Source organism: Somniosus microcephalus, chromosome 2 (genome assembly GCF_052327205.1).
Source record: "Somniosus microcephalus isolate GS21.2 chromosome 2, FLI_Smic_1.0, whole genome shotgun sequence".
Taxonomy (NCBI): domain Eukaryota; kingdom Metazoa; phylum Chordata; class Chondrichthyes; order Squaliformes; family Somniosidae; genus Somniosus; species Somniosus microcephalus.
The window spans coordinates 107,433,912-107,458,660 of NC_140988.1; the positions used below are offsets into that span (position 1 = coordinate 107,433,912).

At 46.8% G+C, this 24,749-nt stretch overlaps 1 protein-coding gene across 2 annotated transcripts in view; it reads left to right on the forward strand.

Moving 5' to 3' along the window:
• The window catches only part of cfi (complement factor I), a 120,132-nt gene extending 102,047 nt beyond the window's left edge, over window positions 1-18,085 (forward strand). For both annotated transcript variants that reach the window (XM_085961597.1, XM_085961607.1), the window contains one exon: window positions 17,609-18,085. In XM_085961597.1, the coding sequence (XP_085817723.1) occupies window positions 17,609-17,826 (218 nt within the window). In that variant the 3' untranslated portion in view covers window positions 17,827-18,085. The remainder of the gene's footprint in view (window positions 1-17,608) is intronic.
• Window positions 18,086-24,749: the final 6,664 nt, after the last annotated feature.

A 24,749-nucleotide genomic window follows, 5' to 3' on the forward strand; every position in this document is an offset into this window, starting at 1 on the left:
TTGTGAACAACAGTGGTCCCAGCACTGATCCTTGTGGAACACCCCAACCACCTTCTGCCACTGTGAATAGCTACCTTTTACCCCACTCTCTGCTTTCTGTCTTGAAGCCAGCTAGCTATCCATTCTGCTACTTGTCCCCTGACTCCACATTTTCTGACCTTGTTCATCAGTCTATTATGTGGTACCTTATCAAAGGCCTTTTGAAAATCTAGATAAATTACATCTACTGCATTACCAGTTTCAGCCACTGAATGTGCAGTTGATTTCGGACCACAACCACAAAATAATTCTGGTAATGCATAGTTTTCTAGAAGCTGCCATGGTTCATTCACTTGGTACAGCAGACTGCCTCAATCACTTTTTGTTGCAGAACGACAGATATCTGAGTGGATCTTTGGAGATCAGTGCTACCTCTGCAACAGTGGCTGATAGCACTCTTTTGGCTGCCTAGGACGTCAGCTGATCACTGTTTCAATAAGGTCCATGGTGCTACCAGAATAATAATTGAAAAGACAAGTGGCATTCTGAAGTTGCTTAAAGTGGCTTGATCAATTGGGGAGCACTGCAACACAGGCCTGCCAGGGTGTCAAGGATTGTGGTGTTGTGTTGCATGCTGCACAACATCGTTCTTCAAAGAGGTCACCTTGTGCATACCCCAGGGAATGAAGAGGAAGGAGTGCAAGGGTAGCAAGGTGACTAGGCAGGCAGCAAATGACTCACTGCAGGAAGAGGTGCAAATGATTCACCCTTTTCTGGCTGCTTGATATGCTTGGGTGCAGCTAATCTGAGATGCCTTCATCTGGATGCTATCCCAGCTCACAGTAGAAAAGTTGTGGGGGCTATTTTCGACAGCGCGTACAGGTGCTAACAATCCTCCACGGTGGCCAAGATGAGGTCTTGAGTTGAAACGCCAGTTTAGCCCGCGTTTAGCACAGGACGCCATCTTGGTATAGGGGTTGAAGCCAGCACAAGGAATGGCCGCCCAGAGGCTTGTTAAACAGCTGATTGCCATTTAAACTGCCTGCTAGCACTCATTAAAGAGGCGGCAAGGCATTTTGACGGCTAACGCTTCAAATAACCAGCCATTTGAGGGTAAACATGCCGTTGATGTCTATTTCAAGCACTACTTAAAGGGATACTCACCATTTCATGTTCATTGCTGCTGGAGCTGTAAGGAGGACCTCTGAAACACATCGGGAGACGTTCTGGGACACTTTGGGGGGCATTTTCCCAGCCCTGGGGAGGCGGCTATGGAGGCGGGACTGCCGGGAAAATGGCAGAAACTGGGAGTGGGTACCGACCCCGCTCCCAACCCGCCTCCGTGCCATCTTCCCGGGAGGCGGGTCCCCGAGTCGAGCAGGGACCCATCTCCTTGAGGCAGGAAGGGGATTCGAGCCAATTAACTGCCTGTTAACAGATAGTTAACGGGCAGTTTTGAGGCTTATCCCCATTTTACCCCTGCAAATGCGGGCTTCCCGATGGCTGCGAACCTCACCAGGGTCAGCAAGGTGAGCAGTGGGTCTGCGGGGGTGAGAGGGATTGAAAAGTCCGCTGTAGCGGTGAGTGATTGGTGCAAGTGTGGAGAGGTAAGTATGAGAGGCGAGTGTAAAGTGTTGGAAAAAGTTTCCTTACCTTTGCTTCTTCCTGCAGGCTTCAACCTTTGAGGATCCGGAGGTGCCTCATGTCAATGGCAGAGATGACAGAATGGCTGCTGCATTCTCAGATGTAGCAGCCATCTGCTTTCTGCTGAGGAAACATAGAAACATAGAAGATAGGAGCAGGAGTAGGCCATTCGGCCCTTCGAGCCTGCTCCGCCATTCAATGAGATCATGGCTGATCATCCAAATTCAGTACCCGGTCCCTGCCTTCTCCCCATATCCCATGATCCCTTTAGCCTTAAGAAATATATCCAACTCTTTCTTGAATATACTTAATGAACTGGCCTCCACCGCCCTCTGTGGCAGAGAATTCCACAGGTTCACCACTCTCTGGGTGAAGAAATTCCTCCTCATTTCAGTCCTAAATGGCTTACCCCTTATCCTTAGACTATGACCCCTGGTTCTGGACTCCCCAGCCATCAGAAACATCCTTCCTGCATCTAGTCTGTCCAGGCCTGACAGAATTTTATAGGTTTCGATGAGATCCTCTCTCAATCTTCTAAACTCCAGTGAGTATAAGCCCAATCGACACAATCTCTCCTCATACGTCATTCCTGCCATCCCAGGTATCAGCCTGGTGAATCTTCGCTGCACTCCTTCCATGGCAAGAACGTCCTTCCTCAGGTAAGGCGACCAAAACTGCACACAATACTCAAGGTGTGGTCTCACCAAGGCCCTGTACAACTGCAGCAAGACATCCTTGTTCTTGTACTCGAACCCTCTTGCTACGAAGGCCAACATACCATTTGCCTTCTTAACCGCCTGCTGCACCTGCATGCTTACCTTCAGCGACTGGTGTACAAGAACACCCAGGTCTCTTTGCACTTTCCCTTCTCCCAATCTATTACCATTCAAATAATAATCTGCCTTCCTGTTTTTGCCACCAAAGTGGATAACCTCACACTTATCCACATTATAGTGCATTTGCCATGTTTCTGCCCAATCACCCAACCTGTCCAAATCGTGCTGGAGTTTCACGACATCCTCCTCACAGCATACCCTCCCACCCAGCTTTGTGTCGTCTGCAAATTTGGAGATATTACATCCAATTCCCTCGTCCAGATCATTAATATATATTGTGAGCAGCTGGGGTCCTAGGACCGATCCTTGCGGTACCCCACTAGTCACTGCCTGCCACTCGGAAAACGACCCGTTTATTCCAACTCTTTGCTTTCTGTCCGCCAACCAGTTCTCTATCCAAGTCAATACCTTGCCCCCAATCCCATGTGCCTTAATTTTGCACGCTAATCTCTTATGCGGGACCTTATCGAAAGCCTTCTGAAAGTCCAAATACACCACATCCACTGGTTCTCCCTTATCTATTTTACCAGTTACATCCTCAAAAAATTCCAGTAGATTAGTCAAGCATGATTTACCTTTTGTAAATCCATGTTGACTTTGTGCGATCCAGTCACTGCTTTCCAAGTGCTCTGCTATTACATCTTTTATAATGGACTCTAGCATTTTCCCCACTACCGATGTCAAGCTTACCGGTCTATAATTCCCCGCCTTTTCTCTACCACCTTTTTTGAATAGTGGGGTAACATTAGCTACCCGCCAATCCATGGGTACCGTTCCAGAGTCTATCGAGTTCTGGAAGATGACCAGCAATGCATCTACTATTTCTAGGGCCACTTCCTTAAGTACCCTGGGATGTAGATTATCAGGCCCTGGGGATTTATCGGCCTTCAGTTCCATCAATTTTCCTAACACCATTTCCCTACAAATACTGATTTCTTTCAGTTCCACCCTTTCATCAGACCCTATGTTCCCCGGCATCTCTGGGAGGTTATTTGTGTCCTCCTTTGTGAAGACAGAACCAAAATATGTATTTAGTTGGTCTGCCATTTCTTTGTTCCCCATTATAAATTCCCCTGATTCTGACTGCAAGGGACCTATGCTTGACTTCACCAATCTTTTTCTCTTCACATATCTATAAAAGCTTTTACAGTCAGTTTTTATGTTCTCTGCAAGCTTACTCTCATATTCTATCTTCCCTTTCTTAATTAATCCCTTTGTCCTCCTTTGTTGAATCCTAAACTGCTCCCAATCCTCAGGATTATTGCTTTTTCTGGCCAATTTATATGCCCTCTCCTTGGACCTTATGCTATCCCTAATTTCCCTTGTTAGCCACAGTTGGGTCACCTTTTTTGTTTTATTTTTATGCCAAACTGGGATGAACAAATTCTGTAGTTCATCCATTCGGTCTTTGAATGTTTGCCATTGCCTATCCACCGTCAACCCTTTGAGTGCCATCCCTAATCAATCCTACCCAACTCGCTCCTCAGACCATCATAGTTTCCTTTATTTAAATTGAGGACCCTAGTCTCCGAGTCAACTACTTCATTCTCCATCTTAATGAAGAATTCGATCATATTATGATCGCTCCAACCAAGGGGCCTCTTACAACAAGATTGCTAATTAATCCTTTCTCGTTACATAATACCCAGTCTAAGATGGCCTGATCTCTGGTTGGTTCCTCAACATATTGGTTCAGGAAACCATCCCGTAAACACTCCAGGAATTCCTCCTCCACAGTATTGTTACTCATTTGGTTGGCCCAATCTATATGTAGATTAAAGTCACCCATGATGACTGCTGTGCCCTTATTGCACGCTTCTTTAATTTCCCGTTTAATGCCATCCCCAACCTCCACCTTACTGTTTGGAGGTCTATAAACCACTCCCACTAACGTTTTTTTCCCCTTAGTATTTATCAATTCTACCCATACAGATTCCACCTCATCAGAGCTAATATCCTTCATTACAATTGTGTTAATCCCTTCTTTAACCAGTAATGCTACCCCACCTCCCTTTCCTTTTTGCCTATCTTTCCTGAAAGAGGTGTTGGTGAGCCTTCTGTGCAAGGGCTCACCTTAGAATAGAGATTGTCAGTATTTGACAGCTTCTCAAAGCTGTCAAATGCTGACAACTCATCTGTCAAAACATTTTCGACAGATGAAATGTCATACGCTGACGTCCTCTGTCATCAGCTTTCCTTAATTGGCCAGTAAGCCCGCAGGCTTAACAAGGTCAATCAAGGGAAAATAGCATGGGTTGTCAGACGTAGTTGGGGGCAGAACTGAAACCCAAAAACCAGCAGTCCCGCCCCAACGCACCCTCATTGACAAAATCCAGTCCATTGTCAAGATTTCACCAACACTTGAGCAACATATATTCCGAAAGTTCTCTGATGACTTCACCTAAAAGGAGTAAGTGCTGTGCTACTGCACCTTATTGGACACCTTTATAGGAGTCACTAGGAGAAAGGGAGTGCTTGGTCATGGGCATCTTGCTGAAGGTTCCCTTTGGTCTGGATGAGGAATGGGAGGAGGACCTGAGACCAGGCAGAGCAGCACCAGCTGCTGCAGGGCGAGAAGAATGAGGTGGCGTCCACCCCCCCCCCCGGCAGATACAGGACATCCCTCCTTCTCTGAACCTCCTCCACCAGGGCCTCCAGTGCCATATCCAAAATCTTGTGTGCTCTCTCCTTCGGTCCCTCAGCCATTCAGCAACCAATGTCCCCATTAAGCTGTGCAGCCGCGCTGCCACACAGAGCTCTGCAAGTCCCACGCAGGCCGGCTCACCAGCTTTTCAATAGAAATAACCGCACATGCACAGCCCATTAAAGAGGCCGCACACTCAAAACAAATTAAAGGGAACATTGTCTGTAACATGCCGCTGTGTGCCAGCCAGAGCGTTCCACATCTTCAGTGGAAGTGAGTGCGAGGAGCCCCCATATACTGCTCCACAAAAATTGCATCTAATTAGTGCTTGAGTGCTAAATCTGCAGGTTTCTGGTTTACCACCTCCAGGCAAGTTTAAATTATGGTAATCAACAATTAGGACCAAAATGTGTGCTAAATCCAGACTTTCAAATAGGCTAGTCTTATTAGCACTGCACCCATTTAGCTCCTGGTTTCACCCTTTGGCCAAAATAATCCTCTTAATCTCCATGTGTCCCCTTTCTGAAGTGCAGACATTTGGCTATAATGTGACAGAAATGCTAAATGTTTAATTTTTACCATCTAGCCACATTATTGTGTTGCTACCACATCATTAAGGTAAAAAATTAATTGAGCCTTCCTACTCTTTATTAGCACAGTGTTTTCCTCGGTGCCTGTAATTGTGTGCCTTTTCATTCCCAATCTCCTACTATTTTTTGGTGCCAGAAGGGTAGCATCTTTTGAGATTGAGTGGCCCTCGTTTCAAGGCAGCTGCATCTTGTTTGCTGCTGCAAGGGTAGCCTGGTCATGGCTGCTTTCTGTCGCATGTGCAGGTAGGTGGGTGCACCTATGGTACTGTCCGAGAGACAGTATCATCATGGAAGTCCACGTCTACAGGCTTCTAGTCATGGGTATTGGGTCTGGTTGGTCACTGAACAACAAGAATGCTGCTTGAATAGTACCAATTAGATCATTGAAGCCCCTAGAGATACTTCTCTAGGCTCCAGCCCAATTGTTTGGAGGCTGGAAGAGACAGCCCCCTCCACTCTGACACCCAATGGGTCTATGGCAGCACTCACAGCTTCCATGCCAGAAGCTGTGAGTGCCCTTAGTTCCTCTATGCTGCAGATCAATCTGGAGTTGCCCTGCACACCAAGGTTGATTGCAATGCTGTGTAAACATCCTTCATGGCGCCAGTTAGTCGACTCCTCCAACATCTGCAACACTTTCTGGGAAACCACTTCCAGTGCCTCTACATCAAAATGCTCTGGAAGCATCTTTCTTTTAAATATAGGATTCTAGAGATCTTCTCAGCTGAGGGTGGCCATCTCCTGACTGTTTAGCCAACAGCCTGTACCTCCGTATCTTGCATCCCCTGATCCGCCCGCTCACTCATGCTCAGTGTCTCACCTTGCACACTCCCCTCAGGCTCATGAACTATTCTCCTGGGTGGGTGTTGCTGAGCTGCTGCTTGGAAGGGGGCGGGTGATTGGCAGCGTGAGTGAAAAGATACAGAGAAAGCAGGTTCCTTTTGCAGTTCTCCCTTTGTTTGATGCTGTGGGACACTTAGGAGGACACAAGTCGAATAGGTAAGCATGGGTAGATGGCTATAGCACTTGCAGTACAAGGTATGACACAAGGGATTCACAATGTACTGTGATGAAACATTGGAACATAGGAACAGGAGTAGGCCATTGAGCCCCTCAAAGCGGTTCCACTATTCAATTGAATCATGCCTGATCTGAATCTCAACTCCATTTACCTGCCTTTGCTCCATATCCCTTTATTATTGTTATTAAGTATCTCAGTTCTGAAAATTTCAATTGAGTCAGCGTCCACAGCCTTTTGGTGAGCAAGTTCCAGATTTCCACTACCCGTTGTATGAAGAAGTCCTTCCTGATTTCACTCCTAAACGTCTAATAAGAATGTGACCCCTTGTTCTGGATTCCCCAGCAGAGGAAATAGTTTTTTCTGTATCTACCCTATCTAATCCCTTTTATCATTTTAAACACCTCGATTAGATCACTCCTCAATCTTTTAAACTCAAGGGAATACAAGCCAAGTTTATGCAACCTGTCCTCATGACAGATTATGGACTACGATTTGCATTGCGCCCGAAAATGGGTGTGCAAAGGTTGGGGTGTGAACTGCCCATGCTAGTTACTAGCAATGCAGGCAGCACACAATATTTTAACCTTCTAATTACAATCATTTGGTTTTAGTTCTGGATTTGGTGTTGGCAATTGTCTTTGTAGTGAAGTGAGGGCCAGACCTATAAGTTTGGAGTGAAGGAAGACAATCAGATGGTGGCTGTAAGAAGATTGGTAAGGATTGTGGGAATAGGGAATGGGAGAGCTGATTTAGTTGGAGCGCTCCTCAATGATCTTGACTCAGAGTTCGGGCAAATAGGGGCTCTGGTGGTTACTGCCTCTCTTCCTCCTCATCCTGCTCCTCCCCCCCTGTACTTATTGCTGCCCAGTTTATGGCTAGGGCTGGTCCCTCATGATGGCGAAGTTGTGGAGCATACAGCAGACGACGGCATATCTGGATAACTGCTCAGTGGTGTACTGCAAAGCTCCTCCAGAATGGTCCAGGCAGCAGGAGTGTTGTTTCAGCACACATATTGTTTGCTCAATGCTGTTCCTTGTAGCAGCATAGCTCTCATTATAGGCCTGCTCTGCTGTCATGAGCCATGTCCGGAGAGGATAACCCCTGTCGCCCAAAAGCCAGCCTGAAACTTGGTGGCTTGGTTGGAATAAAGGCGGTACAGAGGACTGTTGTAGGATAGAAAGACTTGCATTTATATAACACCTTTCACAACCACCAGACATCCCAAAGTGCTTTACAGCCAATGAAGTACTTTTGGAGTGTAGTCACTGTTGTCGTGTAGGAAACGCGGCAGCCAATTTGCGCACAGCAAGCTCCCACAAACAGCAATGTGATAATGACCAGATAATCAGTTTTTGTTATGTTGATTGAGGGATAAATATTGGCCAGGACACTGGGGATAACTCCCCTACTCTTCGAAATAGTGCCATGGGATCTTTTACATCCACTTGAGAGAGCAGATAGGGCCTCAGTTTAACGTCTCATCTGAAAGATGGCACCTCCAACAATGCAGCACTCCCTCAGTACTGCACTGGGGTGTCGGCCTAGATTTTTGTGGTCAAGTCCCTGGAGTGGAACTTGAACCCACAACCTTCTGACTCAGAATGCGAGAGTGCTACCCACTCAGCCACTGCTGATACTGGTGCAAAAGCACCAAAATTTCCCTGTGCAGACAAAATAAACTTTTCAGACTGATACAACACACCAAAAAGCACCTAGAAATCAAGCAGCAGCCAGAAATAATAAACCAGCAACTAACCTATAAATACTGCATGATCCCTTTAAATAGCGCTGATGAGGAGGCCTTCATGCTGGTTAGCGCCATCCGTTAGCACTTGGCAAGTGAAGCACTGAGGTGATTGAAAATGGAAAACAGGTCCTGCAAGAACCAAAGGACCCTAATTTACCTACATTATGCAGAGTTTAGAATGTTGCCGACGTGTGCTCCTGCCAGCAGTGCAACCTCCTCTACTAATGTAGCAGGTGGTGCATTTCCGGCCTGAAGTGTGCGCACGCTTCCTGCCCGCCATATTGGCGGCTTAGTAGGCCGTTTAGTTCCAGAAAAACCATCGCTGTGTGGCCGAATTTATAGGCCTGTATATGTGCTGCAGGTGCTGAAGAGACATGAGTAGATGAATTGCATGATCAAGCTAAATTGTAAGCCTGTTCCTCTCCAATTGCCTGTCTCCCACTGCTCAACAGTTCCAGGGCTTCCTCCTCACATGGGGTGGGCAGATGAAGGCTTGGGGAAACCTCTGTGGCTGGTTTATGGTGTTAGTTGTGAGTCACTGCATGGACTGTGTGAGGCCCCATTTTTGCCATTTTATGGCATCAAATCTAAGGGTTAGTGAGCATTTGTAATGGGAGTGATCACAGTTGCAGGAAAGGAGCAATTAAATATCATGTGAGCCTTTTACAGCATCCTTTCATGTTAAGCTCTGTTTGAAGGCACATTTGTAGAGGAAGGAAGTGGTGTAAACAATATTGTGGTACCATGTGTACTTTGCTAAAAAGTTGTAGATGGTGCTCAATGCAGTGAGGGTAAGTTGAGTGGAAATAGGAAACATGTTTATCACAGTGCATTGTCACAGGTGTGACTGCCTTGGCTGCACTGTATGAGGTCATTGAACGTCTTCCGGCACTGAGCTGTTGTGCAAGGTTGATAGAAGTAACACTCATTGCCAAGATGCTGCTTGAGTTTGGATAGGTTGGCCTTAGCAAAAGCAAGTTTTCCTGACTTCTAGGGATTGAGAGAGAAAGAGTATAATAGCTAAGTTAGTTACATATAGAGTTACACTGGGGGCGATTTTCCTGGATACTTTAGGGGCTAAAAGGCCTCCGAGGATGGCCAAGATGGGGTCTTAAGCTACAAAGCCGGTTTAGCCTGTGTTTAGTGCAAGACGCCATCTTGGTATAGGAGTTGAAGTGCACGCTAGAAATGGCTGCACAGAGGATCGTTAAGGGGCTCATTGACAATTAAATTACCTGCTAGCGCTCATTAAAGAGGGTGCACGGCATTTTGGTGGGTAACGCTTCATTTAATGACCTCTCCTAACAGCGACCAGCTGAACAGGAGTAAAGAAGTCGTTGCTGAGGATTTTGAGTGCTACTTACAGCCATGCTCAGCTTTCACTGTTCACTTGCTGATTGAGATCGACTGACTACACTGCATTTGAAGAGGACTTTTGAGACACATCGGGAGACTTTCTGGGACAAGACTTCACCAACACTCTCTCAACATTTTTCCCGGAAATTCTCTCAGGACTTCATCTAAACATAAGAACTAGGAGCAGGAGTAGGCCGTATGGCCCCGCGAGCCTGTTCCGCCATTCAATAAGATCATGGCTAATCTTTGACCTCAACTCCACTTTCCCATCCGATCCCCATATCCCTTGATTCCCTAGAGTCTGAAAATCTATCTATCTCAGCCTTGAATATACTCAACAACTGAGCATCCATAGAGTGGGTGATGTGCTAATCTACCTTATTGGACACCTTATAGGAGTCACCAGGAGAAAGGGAGTGCTTGGTCATCAGCATCTTGCTAGGGGTCTCCCTTGGCCTGCATGATGCCAGGCAGAGCAGCACCAGCTGCTGCAGGAGAGAGGGACAGGAGGAACAGGAGGGCGAGAAGCAATGCTCCTTTTAATCTGTGCAGTACTCTGGAGCTCCCACACAGCCAGCTCACCGGCTTTTAAATGCAAAAACCGTTCATGCGCAGATTTTTGAATGGGCTGCTCAGCCCATTAAAGGGGCGGTACAGCCCCCAAAAAATGAGAGGGAACATTGGCGAGGAGGGCTTTCAGCAGGAGGTCCTATCTACCCAGGGACTTCAGAGAGTGCTATTCCTACATTCACATGACCTAAGACCAGTGCATGAGGATGCTACGCTTTACCAAGGACGTCATCAAAGATATCTGTGGCCTTGTGGAACAAAGACTCCCATCTCAGCCAGGACTGAATTGTCTGTGGCAGTCAAGTTCACAGTAGTACTTCATTTTTATGCTACTGGAACCTTCCAGGCGGCCGCAAGTGATATCAGTCACATATCACATTCCACTGTGCATTTCTGCATGAGGGAGGTCGCTGCGGCTCAATAAGCTCTGAGGAATGACTATATATCATTCACTATTGCCAGAGAAGACAAGAGGCAGAGAGCTCTAGGATTCAACAGGATTGCGGGATTTCCCATGATCCAGGAAGCCATTGACCTCCGGCATGTGGCAAACTCGGAGGTATTCAGGAACAGGAAGGGATTCCATTCCTCAATGTGCGGCTCGTGTGCGACCACCGGCAGCACATCATGCAGGTAAATGCCTGCTATCCAGGGAGCTACCACAATGCGTTTATAATGAGACAGTCATTTGTCCCACAGATCTTTGAGCCCCAATGCAATGCGCATGGCTGATTACTAGGTGACAAGCGATACCCTCTGATGCCATGGGTCATGACTCCCCTGAGAAACCCCCAGACATCAACTGAGCACTCATACAATGAGAGCCACTCAGCCACCAGAAATATCATTGAGCAGCCATTGGGGTCCTCAAGCAGAGGTTTAAATGCCTTGACCAGTCAGAAGGTGCCCTGCAGTACTTGGCCGAGAAAGTCTCCAGATTCATGGTGATTTGCTGCACGCTCCACAATCTGCCGATCATGAGAGATCAGCCATTACCGCCAGAAGTTGTGCCAGAGGGTCAAGCTCAGGAGCCACAAGAGGAGGAAGAGGCGGAGGAGCAAGAGGAAGAGGAGAGGGACCAGGGGGAGCACCAGAGAGTTCCACCTGGGAGGGATGCTCGCCGCCATCTAATTGAAGATTTTGAGAGATGTGCTCCACCACCGGACTCCAGAGCACTGTTGCCACATGTCTTGCCTTCCACAACTGAAGATCCATCAGGAAGTCTATCATCTGCACTCAATCCTTTCAACCTCTTCCCCATGAAGACCACAATAAAAAAAAAACATCAATTCCACCACTACTCAATTACCATAATCAGTCTTTATCTGCAGGAAAAGCAAACAATGGAAGCATGGCACAACTAACAAATATTAAATTATTCACCTTAGTGCTTACCCTCAGTGGCTATCCTGTAAGTGTGCTTGCCTGCTCTAGACCTTCTACGAGTGCAACCCCAGTGGCAGCAGCAGGCAAGGCGGATGGCTGCTGAGAATCTGAAGAGGGCAGTTCAGATGTCCTCCTGCGACGCCCTCGAGAGGCTGTGGGCCGTGATGGCCCCGCCTCAGACTGCACCAGCTCAGCATGGGTTTGAGCAGTCGGGGCCACCCGGCTGACAGGCAAGGGCACTGGTGGAGTGGCGGGGGAGGCAGCAGCATTGCTGGCATCTGGAGAGAGGCCAGTACATTCATGCTGCATGATTCCCACGCCACTACCCCGGGGCATCGGAGTGATCTCTGGGCATCGGAGACAAGCTGTAAGCCCCTTTCAACTGAGGAGCCTGGAGCCACCATGGCAGCTGCCTGAGCTTCCATTGCAGCACTTTGTTGTTCGATGGTAGATGCTAGTAGTGCAAGGGAAGCTGTTTGGGCTTCTATTGCAGCACTTTGCCGTTCCATGGAAGCTGCCATGACTGTAGTGGAAGCTGTGACCTCAGTCATCAGACGCTGCGTGATGTCGGACTCCACAGATCGTTGGATGGAATTGGCCAGCCTCTCCTCGCTGGAGAGGATAGGTTCCAGGCTCCACGTCAAGCCACTGGCCAAGCTGGAGACAGACTCCTCCATCCCCCTAGCCACAACCTGTAAGTTTTCAGGCAGGCTGTCCATTGCACCAAGCATTTGGTTTGTCAAACCCGTCAGCCTTCTTCTAAAGCTGGGCCCTGCAAGGTCCTCATCTGACTCCTCCACAGCAGAACTAGTATGCAAGCTTGTCCCCTGGCAAGATGGCACCTGTGGTGTTGTCCCTTCTACCCAGCGTGGCTGCTGCCCACTAGTGCCTGATGTGTCCCACTGTGAGGATCCCTCTTCTACACTAGCTTCTAAGTTATGCGTAGTGCCAATCTCTGAGCTTGTGCCTGTGACTGTGGTAGCGATTGACACAGTGCATTCTTCCTCACTTTCCTCCTCCTCCTCTTCTTCCTCTGTGGGGTCGTGGGGTGGGGGGCAGGGTGGAGATGAGGTAGCTGTTGCTCCTCTTCCACTTCAGTATGGGGTGTGTGAACATCAGTGTATAGTTAGATGATGGATGAAGTGTGTTGAGGTTGTGATGCTGGTGGTGGTGCAGTTATTGAGAAATGTGTTTGTGAGATGGAATCATAATTTAACCACTCGTGCCAAGTCATTAAATTTCTTGTGTCACTGGAGCCAAGTCCTGGGGCCAGGGCTCCTGGCTGTCACCTCCCAGGCGATGATCTCCTATATTAGTTGCCCCTGCGGGTACAGAACATCCCTCTTCCTCTGGACCTACTCCACCAGGACCTCCAGTGCCACGCCTGAGAACTTGGGCGCCCTCTCTATTGGTCCCTGAGCCATCCTGCAATGTTCGCTTGTCAGCCAGTGTACTCCACACCTTCAGTGGAAGTGGGTGAGTGGAGCCCACATACAGAGCTCCAGGAACATTGGGGGAGAAATTGGGTGAGTAGCGCCACCTGTTAGCGCCTAAAGAGGCAGTCAGTGGCTGTAGCGCCACTGGCTGCGTCTCCCGCGATATTCAGCAGGGGCGCTAATGGTGGCGTTAGGCATTAGCGCTGCGCCGCCACCGATGACATCATCGGTGTGCACAGCGCCCCATTCATGCCCCGTTCGTGATATTTGGTAGCGAACGCCGCAGTTGCGCCGTTCGCTACCCGCGCCCGGTTCACGGGGCCTTACAGTGCCGGCAGCGGCGCAAGTTAAGGTGGAGGTGCGGGGTGGCCGCCTTTTTCGGCGGCCGCCTGCCAGCACCTCTGTCCCCGGCCTCCTAACCACCCCCCCGCGGCATTGCCGGCTGTTTCCCGAGAGCCTGGCACTTCTCCTTGGTGCCGGGCTCATTTGCCGGCACTCGTGAGCGGGGATCGCGCTGTTGCAGGTACCTCCCCCTTAACAGTGGGAGGAAGGCCTGCAGTACCGCAGCGTGTCGTGCCGCAGCGTGTGGCGCTGCGGCACGTTGCGCTGCGATATTCAGTTTCAGTACCCTAAGAGGGACGCGGAGCGCCTCGAGCCTCGCCCCGTGTCCCTCGAGGAGCAATGAAACTGAATATCTGACGATCGCTAAAGCCTCGAACGCTGCGCTAAATCCTGCGCTCAGGCGACTTTGGCGCCCCAACCCAATTTATTGTTTCTAATCAGTGCTTGAGTGCTACATGTGCAGGTGTCCATTTTAGCGCCTGCAGGCACGTTTAAATTATGGTCATTAACAATTAGCCCCAAAATGCGTACTAAATCCTCACTTTCAAACAGGTGTTTCTTACTAGCACAGCACACATTTAGCACCTGTTTTCACCAAAATAACCCCCATAGAGTCTACAGCACAGAAACCGGCCATTTGGCCCAACTGGTCTATGCCAACATTTATGCTCCACACGAGCCTCTTCCCACCACTCTTCCCCTCACCCTATCAACATATCCTTCTATTCCTTTCTCCCTCATGTGTTTATCTAGCTTCCCCTTAAATGCTTTTATGCTAGTCGCCTCGACTGCTCCTTGTGGTAGCGAGTTCCACATTCTTACACACTTTGGATAAAGAAGTTTCTCCTGAATTCCCTACTGGATTTATTTGTGACTATCTTATATTTCTGTTAGTTAGTTAGTTAGTTGGAATCCCTTGTGCCTAGCAGCACATGAGGCAAGCAACTTACTTTTGGCTGTCCAGAGGAAGATACTTGACTCTAATCAGAGTATCACCTTGCCATACATTCAGCAGATTGTGGTTCTCCACAGTTGGTGTTTATATTAGCAAGTCTGTAACAGACGTATCTTGTCTCTGGGCCTTTCTGTAATGAAAGGCATTATTAAATTGACAGGTCATTAACCTGAATGACAACCCCCTACTAGCTGGACTGGTCGACTGCCTTTTTACCTACCTTTCAAGCTGTCTGCTTTGAGTGGCCCCACCAGGAGTTGTACTACCACCAGCATAGCTCTCGGAGTCATAGGAGCATCCAAGGCTTCCCATCATGTCAAGGTGCAGCCCCTAAGGAAGGTATGATAGCTAAGGAGGTGAGTGAAGCTGTATGAGTGGTATATGATGTATATTAGCACCAGAGCCTTTACTTACCATGGCCACCCTTGTGAGGTCATTGAACCTCTCTCTACATTGTGTGGCAGTTCACTCACCTCCTTACCTATCATACCTTGATTTTTCTGCAGTCATATTCTAACACTTCTTCAAAGTACCACCCGAGGGCTTGGGGTCTGAGTTGTGGAGTGCTCCTCTATATAACTATGAGCCTCTTGGGATGACAGTAGTCCACATCTCAGGGCCACTGCGTCCCAGTATGGACCACAATAGACTGCTTCTCTGGGCTTGGAATCGCTACAACTTGGCTTACTGACTTTTTTTCACCTGTGAAGGCATTTTAGGAGACCGAGCAAAGAACTCTCTGATACTGCTGCCCTGAGGAAAGGTAGAACCTTTTGAGCCATATATTGCTCTCCCACTAGGCATGGGATCGGGGATCAGGATATTGGTTGCTACTGATCAGCAGGAAAACAAATATTTGAAATGATGCCCTGGAGGTCTCGTATTTGGTAGATATTGCTCTCTTCATTCTCTTCATCCCGGCCCCAAGTCCTGAATGCTATCAGTCAAAGCCTGCACTTTGGAAAAGATCACTTGTCTCTAGTCCTCTGTGTTCTGAGGAATGTAAGCGGAGATTTTTGCAGCTGTCAAATGCTCCGAACTGCACTGTGTTGTTGAGTGGCCATCTCTGATGTTGCCATAAAGAATGGCATTGGATTCTAGCATTAGCCCTGCCATCTGATGCATATTTTTGGAGAGGCTTTTCTACACCTTCATATGAGTTCAATGCTCTCCTATCATCTGTCTCTTCATGACAGGACCCCTCATATCATTGTCTAAATGCTTTTCAGCCAAGGTCTGACATTTTCTTAGCTCCTGCTCAGGAACATCCTTCTCCACTTCCACTACCTGTTCTGGCTTCCTTGTGTGTCATGCAGCATCCAGTGCCCACCCCTAATCTGAATTATCTATATGACCCTGAATGGCTCTATCTGGTCTAGTGAGTGATGGTGTGGGTGAATTTCTGTTGGCTGTCCATGCTGTTGAGAGCCCTGCCCTTGGTCCAGTATTTCTCTCTGCTTCTTCACTGCTTCCAGCTCCGATGGAGAGAAAAAGACCAAGAAATGCAATGAGCTTCATGCTAACAAGTGCTTCCTTGCTGTTCTGTTCACATATGAGTATGAGTGTCAGAAAACAATTCTTTTTTATTGTTGAACATTAGCACTTGTTCTGTACAAACCAAATGTGGGTGCAGGACCTCCCGCATCTCTTTCCGCTATCACCTCAGCTCAGCGGGTTCCCAGTGCCTCCATTGCCTCTTCCTCCTGCTGGGTTAGTTGACAAATGCCTGCTGTGCCTCCTCTTGTAGTTTGTTGTTTATTTTATCATTTGTCAATTTATGGCAATCTATTCGCCCCCTCCAACCCCTTTACCAAGGAGGCTGATAACGCAAATTTTTTAAAATTAGCTTAATCTTTGGTGGTCCGAGCCGCTTCCCTGACAAATGAGGCTTAACGAACTCCAAAGATATGCTGGGTTCTATTAGGGCTAGGGAACCACATTCTCAGTGTAGGGCGGCCCATTCACAGCCCACCCTTTCCATGACAGTGACCTTTTTTGGTATGAATGGAAGCTGTGCCTCCAAACAAGGCCACTTGAATGGTAAGGGGTTTTAATAATGTAAATATGGAGAAATTATTTCCTCTGGTGGGGGAATTTAGAAAAAGGGGGCAAAATCTTAAAATTAGAGGTAGGCCATTTAGGAGTGAAATCAGGAAGCACCTTTTCACACAAAGGGTAGTGGAAATTTCAATACTCACTCCCCTAAAAGGTTGTGGATGCTGGGACAATTGAAATGGTCAACACTGAGATCAATATATTTGTGTTAGGGGTTCAAGGGATATGGAGCAAAGGGGATTACAAGTCCAGATCAGACATGATCTGATTGAATGGTGGAACAAGCTTGGGGGTTGAATGGCCTACTCCTGTTCCTATGAAACTCCCATTTAAAGCCAGGACCTGGCATATCTGGGTCCCGGTAGAGTTTTTGGATGTTCCACCAGACTCTTGCCGGAGTTACAGTGGAAGTCTACCGAAACGGTGAAAATAATTCGGCCCCTAATTTTTTTAACCCTAACTCTGCAAGTACTTAATGTTTTTTGAACTTTTTAAATGGGCATTATATGTATCATGGAACAACATATATCCAAATCATGTTGTGTAAATTTCCAGCAACTAAATATAAAATGGACCCTGTAATTCCACATGGTTCTGCTGACCTCCTGCCATAACTCCAATGCGAAAGTGAAGGAAATCCCTAAAAATGGCAGAGGTCCGATGTAACTAGTCATTGCAGAATTTCCAGAGTCATGGAATTTTACAGCACAAAAGAAGGCCATTTGGCTAATTGAGCATGGCCTGACTCCCTGAGAGAGCTACTTACTTAGTCCCATTTCCTTGCTCATATATTTTTGTCAATATTTTCCAAATTAACTTTGCATTTGTAATGTTTAATTTTGCATTGAATTCCTCCTGAAATTCCTAAAGTTATTCAACAAATTGACACAGACGTTTCTAATTTCAGCACTAAAAAATAAATTATTTTATTATTTTTATTGTTCAAAAATGTAATCAACCGAATGAAGGCAAATTTGAATTTGTATCAGAGATTCATTTAAATTTGAAGATCTTGACTTAATATTCACACTTTGTTTTCTTGGCCAGGAAAACTTGATGGAACAGTCGATGCCTGCAAAGGTGATTCTGGGGGTCCATTAGTCTGTTCTGATGAAAGAAATGAAGCCTACGTGTGGGGAGTAGTTAGCTGGGGTCAACAGTGTGGAACATATGGATATCCTGGCGTGTACACAAAGGTGTCTCATTACTTTGATTGGTTAAGCACCCACGTTGGTAGGGCTCTTACTAACAAATACAACGTCTGAATGTTTAAAGTCGTCTTCATTTGTACCAACACTTAAATTGGTTGCAACATATGCATACTTTATAACTCACGTTTTCATTAGAAAAGTTCTAAAAATTATAACATAATTACATTCAATATACAAATGCAGATACAACCAATGATCTTGTGTTATCAGGAAGAAAGTAGAAAACAACAGTGATGAGAAACAGAGGTGGACATTGATGTGTTGCTTTATAACCTTCAGTACTAATAATAAAGACATGTTATATGACATCAAACCAGCATTGTGTCACTTACTGCGCAAGAAAATGCCAATATTATCATGTTTTCAACATTTCCAATATTAAAAGAGCTAGGAAAGGGAAATGTCACCAGATTGAGAGAAGGCTTCCACCAAAAACCCAAGTGAGAGTTCCATAAAAAAAGAAAGAAAAAGAAAGACTTGCATCTATATAGCGCCTTTCACGACCACCGGAAGTCTCGAAGTGCTTTACAGCCAATGAAGTACTTTTGAAGTGTAGTCACTGTTGTAATGTGGGAAACGTGGCAACCAATTTGAGCACAGCAAGGTCCCACAAACAGCAATGTGATAATGATCAGATAATCTGCTTTTGTTATGTTGATTGAGGGATAAATATTGGCCAGGACACCGGGGATAACTCCCCTGCTCTTCTTCGATAAAGTGCCATGGGATCTTTTACGTCCACTTGATCACTAGGTTGAACCAAGATAAAGATAAACTAGCAAAACGTACTGCCTACTCCATCTGCATCATGTTCCAAGTGTTTGTTACCAGGTGAAAACTGATGGAGAGGGCCATTAGCACAAGGTTTAGAGCTCAAGTTCTTTTTTTCCATATTGATCTTGGTTTCTAAAAGAGGGTAGTGTACAGCCTAGCCATGGCTAGCATCTTCAGCATCTGTTTTCCAAGGGTTAGCAATTTATGTTGGCTTTAATGTTCCCCTAAGCAGTGTTAATGCCAAATAACATTTTCCAGTGTAAGAACATAAGAACATAAGAAGTAGGAGCAGGAGTAGGCCATACGGTCCCTTGAGCCTGCTCCGCCATTCAATAGGATCATGGCTGATCCGAACCTAGACTCACTTCCACTTCCCTGCCCGCTCCCCGTAACCCCTAATTCCCTTATCAGCTAGGAAACTGTCTATCTCCGTTTTAAATTTATTTAATGTCGCAGCTTCCACAGCTCCCTGAGGTAGCAAATTCCATAGATTTACTACCCTCTGAGTGAAGAAGTTTCTCCTCATCTCAGTTTTGAAAGGGCAGCCCCTTATTCTAAGATTATGTCCCCCTAGTTCTAGTCTCACCCATCAGTGGAAACATCCTCCCCGCATCCACCCGATCAAGCCCCCTCACAATCTTATATGTTTCGATAAGATCGCCTCTCATTCTTCTGAATTCCAATGAGTAGAGGCCCAACCTACTCAACCTTTCCTCATAAGTCAACCCCCTCATCTCCGGAATCAACCGAGTGAACCTTCTCTGAACTGCCTCGAGAGCAAGTATATCTTTTCTTAAATATGGAAACCAAAACTGTACGCAGTATTCCAGGTGTGGCCTCACCAGTACCCTGTATAACTGAAGCAAGACTTCCCTGCTTTTATACTCCATTCCCCTTGCAATAAAAGCCAAGATTCCATTGGCCTTCCTGATCACCTGCTGTACCTGCATAGTAACCTTCAGTGTTTAATGCACCAGGACCCCCAGATCCCTTTGTACTGTAGCACTTTGCAGTTTCTCTCCATTTAGATAATAACTTGCTCTTTGATTTTTTCTGCCAAAGTGCATAACCTCACACTTTCCAACATTATGGCCTAGAAATTGAGTAGCCTTAGCGCCGCATTTGAGGCGCGAGAGGGCCTAGCGCCGGAGTTATGGCCAGTTTAGAAATTCCCTGGGGCCCTAGAATCGGCGGTAGACCGGTTGCGCTGCGCCGGCACCGATGGCGTCATCGGTGTGCGCAGCGTCCCGGTTGCCGTGGTGACGGGCCCCAGCGCCGAAATTCAGTTGCGGCCGCCTCGCCCGTGGCAGCCGCAACTAAGATTTTTTCAACCGAGTCTTCCCCGAGTTAGCGCCGGCGCATTAAGGTCGCGCGGCGGCCGGCCGCTTTCCCGCCGGCCGCCGGCCCGCACCTCCCTCCCCGGACTCCTCCACCCCCCCCCCCCCCCCCCCCCGCAGAACAGATGCGTCTGGCCTGCAAGCCCGGCACTTGTCCGAGGTGCCGGGCTCATTTTTTTCAATATTTGAACGGACAGCGGGCGGGTGCAGGCAGCTCCTCCTTAACTGAAGGAGGAGGCCTGCACTTCCCCAGCCTGCCGCACCGCATCGGGTCCCGCAGCGCCGGATTAGCGCCGCAATGCGGCAGTCAGCGCCCATTGGGAGGCGCTCACGCCCGCCAGTAGCGCCGGCAGCCGTCTGGGCGCGGCGCTACTGAATTTTTGGCGCGCGCAGGGGGACTTAGCGCCGGCGCTAAATTTCCGGCACTAAAGCCCTGGCGCGGCGCCAACTCAATTTCTAGGCCTATATTCCATCTGCCAAATTTCTGCCCACTCACTTAGCCTGTCTATGTCCCTTTGCAGGTTTTTTATGTCCTCCTCACTCACTGCTTTCCCTCCCATCTTTGTATCGTCGGCAAACTTGGATATGTTGCACTTGGTCCCCTCCTCCAAATCGTTAATATAGATTGTAAAGAGTTGGGGTCCCAACACTGACCCCTGCGGAACACCACTAGTTACTGATTGCCAGTCTGAGAATGAACCATTTATCCCAACTCTCTGTTTTCTGTTAGATAGCCAATCTTCCACCCATGCCAGTATATTACCCCCAATCCCGTGATTTTTTTATCTTGTGCAGTAATCTTTTGTGTGGCATCTTGTCAAATGCCTTTTGGAAGTCCAAATACACCACATCCACTGGTTCCCCTTTATCCACCCTGTTACGTCCTCAAAGAATTTGAGCAAATTTGTCAAACATGACTTCCCCTTCATAAAACCATGCTGACTCTGTCCGATTAAATTATGATTATCCAAATGTCCTGTTACTGCTTCCTTAATAATGGACTCCAACATTTTACCAACCACAGATGTTAGGCTAACTGATCTATAGTTTCCAGCCTTTTGTCTACTTCCCTTTTTAAATAAGGGCGTTACATTAGCAGTTTTCCAATCTGCTGGGACCTTTCCTGAATCCAGGGAGTTTTGGAAAATTACCACCAATGCATCCGCAATCCCTACCACTACTTCTCTCAAGACCCTAGGATGTAAGCCATCAGGTGCAGGGGATTTATCCGCCTTAAGTCCCATTATCTTACTGAGTACCATCTCCTTAGTGATTTTAATCGTGTTTAGCTCCTCCCCCCCTATAGCCCCCTGTTTGTCCAGTGTTGGGATATTTTTATTGTCCTCTACTGTAAAGACTGATACAAAATATTTGTTCAACGTTTTTGCCATCTCCATGTTCCCCACTACTAATTTCCCGGTCTCGTCCTCTAAGGGACCAACATTCACTTTAGCCACCCTTTTTCTTTTTATATAACTGTAGAAACTCTTGCTATCTGTTTTTATATTTTTTGCTCGTTTACTTTCATAATCTATCTTCCCTTTCTTAATTAATCTTTTAGTTATTCTTTGCTGGCTTTTAAATGCTTCCCAATCTGCTATCCTCTCACTAGATTTGGCTACTTTATATGCCCTTGTTTTCAGTCGGATACTATCCTTTATTACTTTACTTAGCCACGGATGGCTGTCTTTTACGCCCCTTTTTCCTCAGTGGAATATATTTTTCTTGAAAGTTGTGAAATATCTCCTTGAATGTACACCACTGCTCATGTACCGTCTTACACTTTAATCTATTTTCCCAGTCCACTTTAGTCAACTCTGCTCTCATACCTTCATAGTCTCCTTTATTTAAGCTTAGTACGCTGGTTTGAGATCCAACTCTCTCACCCTCCAACTGAATTTGGAATTCAACCATGTTATGGTCACTCATTCCAAGGGGATCCTTTACTAGGACATTTTTTATTAATCCTGTCTCATTACACAGGACCAGATCTAAGATTGCCTACCCCCTGGTTGGTTCAGTAACATACTGCTCAAGGAACCCGTCCCTAATGCACTCTATGAACTCTTCCTCAAGGCTGCCCTGCCCAATTTGATTTGTCCAGTCAATACGAAAGTTAAAATCTCCCATGATTATAGCTGTTCCCTTATTACAAGCCCCAACTATTTCCTGATTTATACTCCGACCAATAGAGTTGCAACTGTTAGGAGGCCTATAGACTACGCCCACCAGTGACTTTTTCCCCTTATTATTCCTTATCTCCACCCAAACTGTTTCACTATCCTGATCCTTTGACCCAATATCATTTCTCACTATTGCAGTGATTCCATCCTTTATTAACATAGCCACCCCACCTCCCTTTCCTTCCTGTCTGTCCTTCCTAATAGTCAAATACCCCTGGATGTTTAGTTCCCAGTCATGGTCACCTCACAGCCATGTTTCTGTAATGGCCACCAGATCATACCCATATGTAGTTATTTGTACCGTCAACTCGTCTATTTTGTTACGAATGCTGCGTGCATTCAGATAAAGAACTTTTAAATATGTTTTGTGACAATTTATTCCTGCTTTTACCCCCTTTACTACTTTACCTTTATCTTTATATATTCTGTCCCTTCCTGACATGCTCTGGTTTTTAATTCCCCCACTGCTACCTTGCTCTATTGCCTTCTCCGCTGACATTTTTATTTTTCGCTCTCTTGAAACCTCCCCCCCACTAATTAGTTTAAAGCCCTCTCTACAGCCCTAGTTATTCGATTCGCCAGGATTTTAGTCCCAGCACTGGCCAAGTGAAGTCCATCCTAATGGAACAGCTCTCTCCTGTCCCAGGACTGGTGCCAGTGTCCCAAGAAGCAAAACCCATTTCTCCCACACCAGTCTTTGAGCCACGCATTTAACTCTCTGATTTTATTTACCCTAGCCAAATTTGCTCGTGGCTCAGGTAGTAATCCAGAGATTATTACCCTTGTGGTTCTGCTTTTTAATTTGGCCCCTAGCTGCTCATACTCCCTCAGCAGAACCTCTTTCCTTGTCCTATCTATGTCGTTGGTACCAACATGGACCACGACAACTGGATCCACCCCCTCCACCTCCAAGTTTCTCTCCAGCCCAGAGGAGATGTCCTTAGCCCTGGCACCGGGCAGGCAACACAACCTTCAGGACTCTCGCTCTCGGCTGCAAAGAACCCTATCTATCCCCCTAATGATACTATCCCCTACCACTACAACATTTCTTTTTACTCCCACCACTTGAATGGCCCCTCATTCCATGGTGCTGTGGCCAGGTTTCTCATCCTCCCTGCAGTCCCCATTCCCGTCCTCACAGGGAGTAAGAGTCTCGAACCTGTTGGACAAGAGCAAGGGCAGCGGCTCCTCCAACACTACCTCCTGGATCCCCGTACCTGCCTCATTCATAGTCACACCCTCCTGTCCCTGACCACGGACTACATCTGAATTAGTTAATCTAATTGGTGTGACTACTTCCTGGAACACAGAGTCTAGGTAACTCTCCCCCTCCCTGATGTGTCAGTGTTTGAAGCTCGGACTCCAGCTCCTCAACACGGAGCTGGAGTTCCTCGAGCAACCAGCACTTACTGCAAATGTAATCACTGTGAACATCAATGGTGTCCACCAGCTCCCACATATTGCAGCAGTAACACATCACCTGCTCTCCCATTCTATGTAATTAATTTAATTTATTATTATTATTTTTAAATACCCTCTGCCCCAATTTTGGATGATGATTATCACACCTCTACTTAATTGAACTTAGCAACTTATAAAGGTTTAAAAGGGAAGGAAAAGTACTCACCAACCAGCCAATCACCTGCCAGCTTGGCTGTGATGTCACTTTTGAATTCTGACCTCCCCTTGGAATGTTGCCTGTGGAGCCTGTTTAGGCTGCCTCGCCTCGCTGCTCCGACTCAACTCAACACCCGCTGCTGCTCCCGGCTGCCTCGACTGGGCCTCGCCTCTCTGCTCTGCCTCCGTGATGTCTGCTAATCCTGAGACTGGCAGGAAAAACAAGGCCAGAAACAAAACAGAAACAGCACCTAACACCCCAATTACCCGAACTCTCTCACTTACCCAAACTCACAACGGCACTCTCTGCTACTCGCACTATATGTTTAACTCAGTAGTAAATGCCTACTGCTTATGCACTTAGAGTGCCTGTCCAGTCAACTGTTAAGGCATGGATCCAAATAACTTAAGCATAGTACTATTTTCCAGTATTATTATACAGATACATAATTCGTTCTCAGTGTCAACAGTTACCACAGCTTATGAGTGGTCAGTCTTTGCTCATTGACTAATTTAACATGCTGCCACCTGCAAGCTGAGACCTGGTGGAGGTGAAAATAGAGTGCAGTCAGCTCAATGTTAACTGTACTTAGTTTCTGATAATAATATTGTTCAAACACATTGCTACAATTAGACTGCAGCACTGGAGAAGAAATGGGCACAAATTTTGCTGGGAGTGCTGTATCAGAGGCCATTTTTTCTCTACCCCACATTTTCCAATGGAGCAAAATAAAATCAATAAGCAAATAAGTTAGCAAAAAATGGCATAATGTCACATTTGGAATGCCTGCTCTCTAAGGTCAGGGTGCATAGTTATTTTTTAAATTTTAGTGGTAGAGGCCCAGTACTGTTGTGGAGTGTAAAATGTGTTGCTTTGTTTAAATCCTCTGATAAGATAGCATTCTTTTACTAGAAACACTAAATTAAATCCTTCCCTAGATTTGTTTATAACCCTAGATACCCTGTAACCTCGGATTGCCTGAGTGTCTCCTGGAACGTATGATTGATCTTCTGGGCACTGCTGCTGGCGGCCTGGGAGAAAAGTATTTCCATGTTCAGGTTTGTG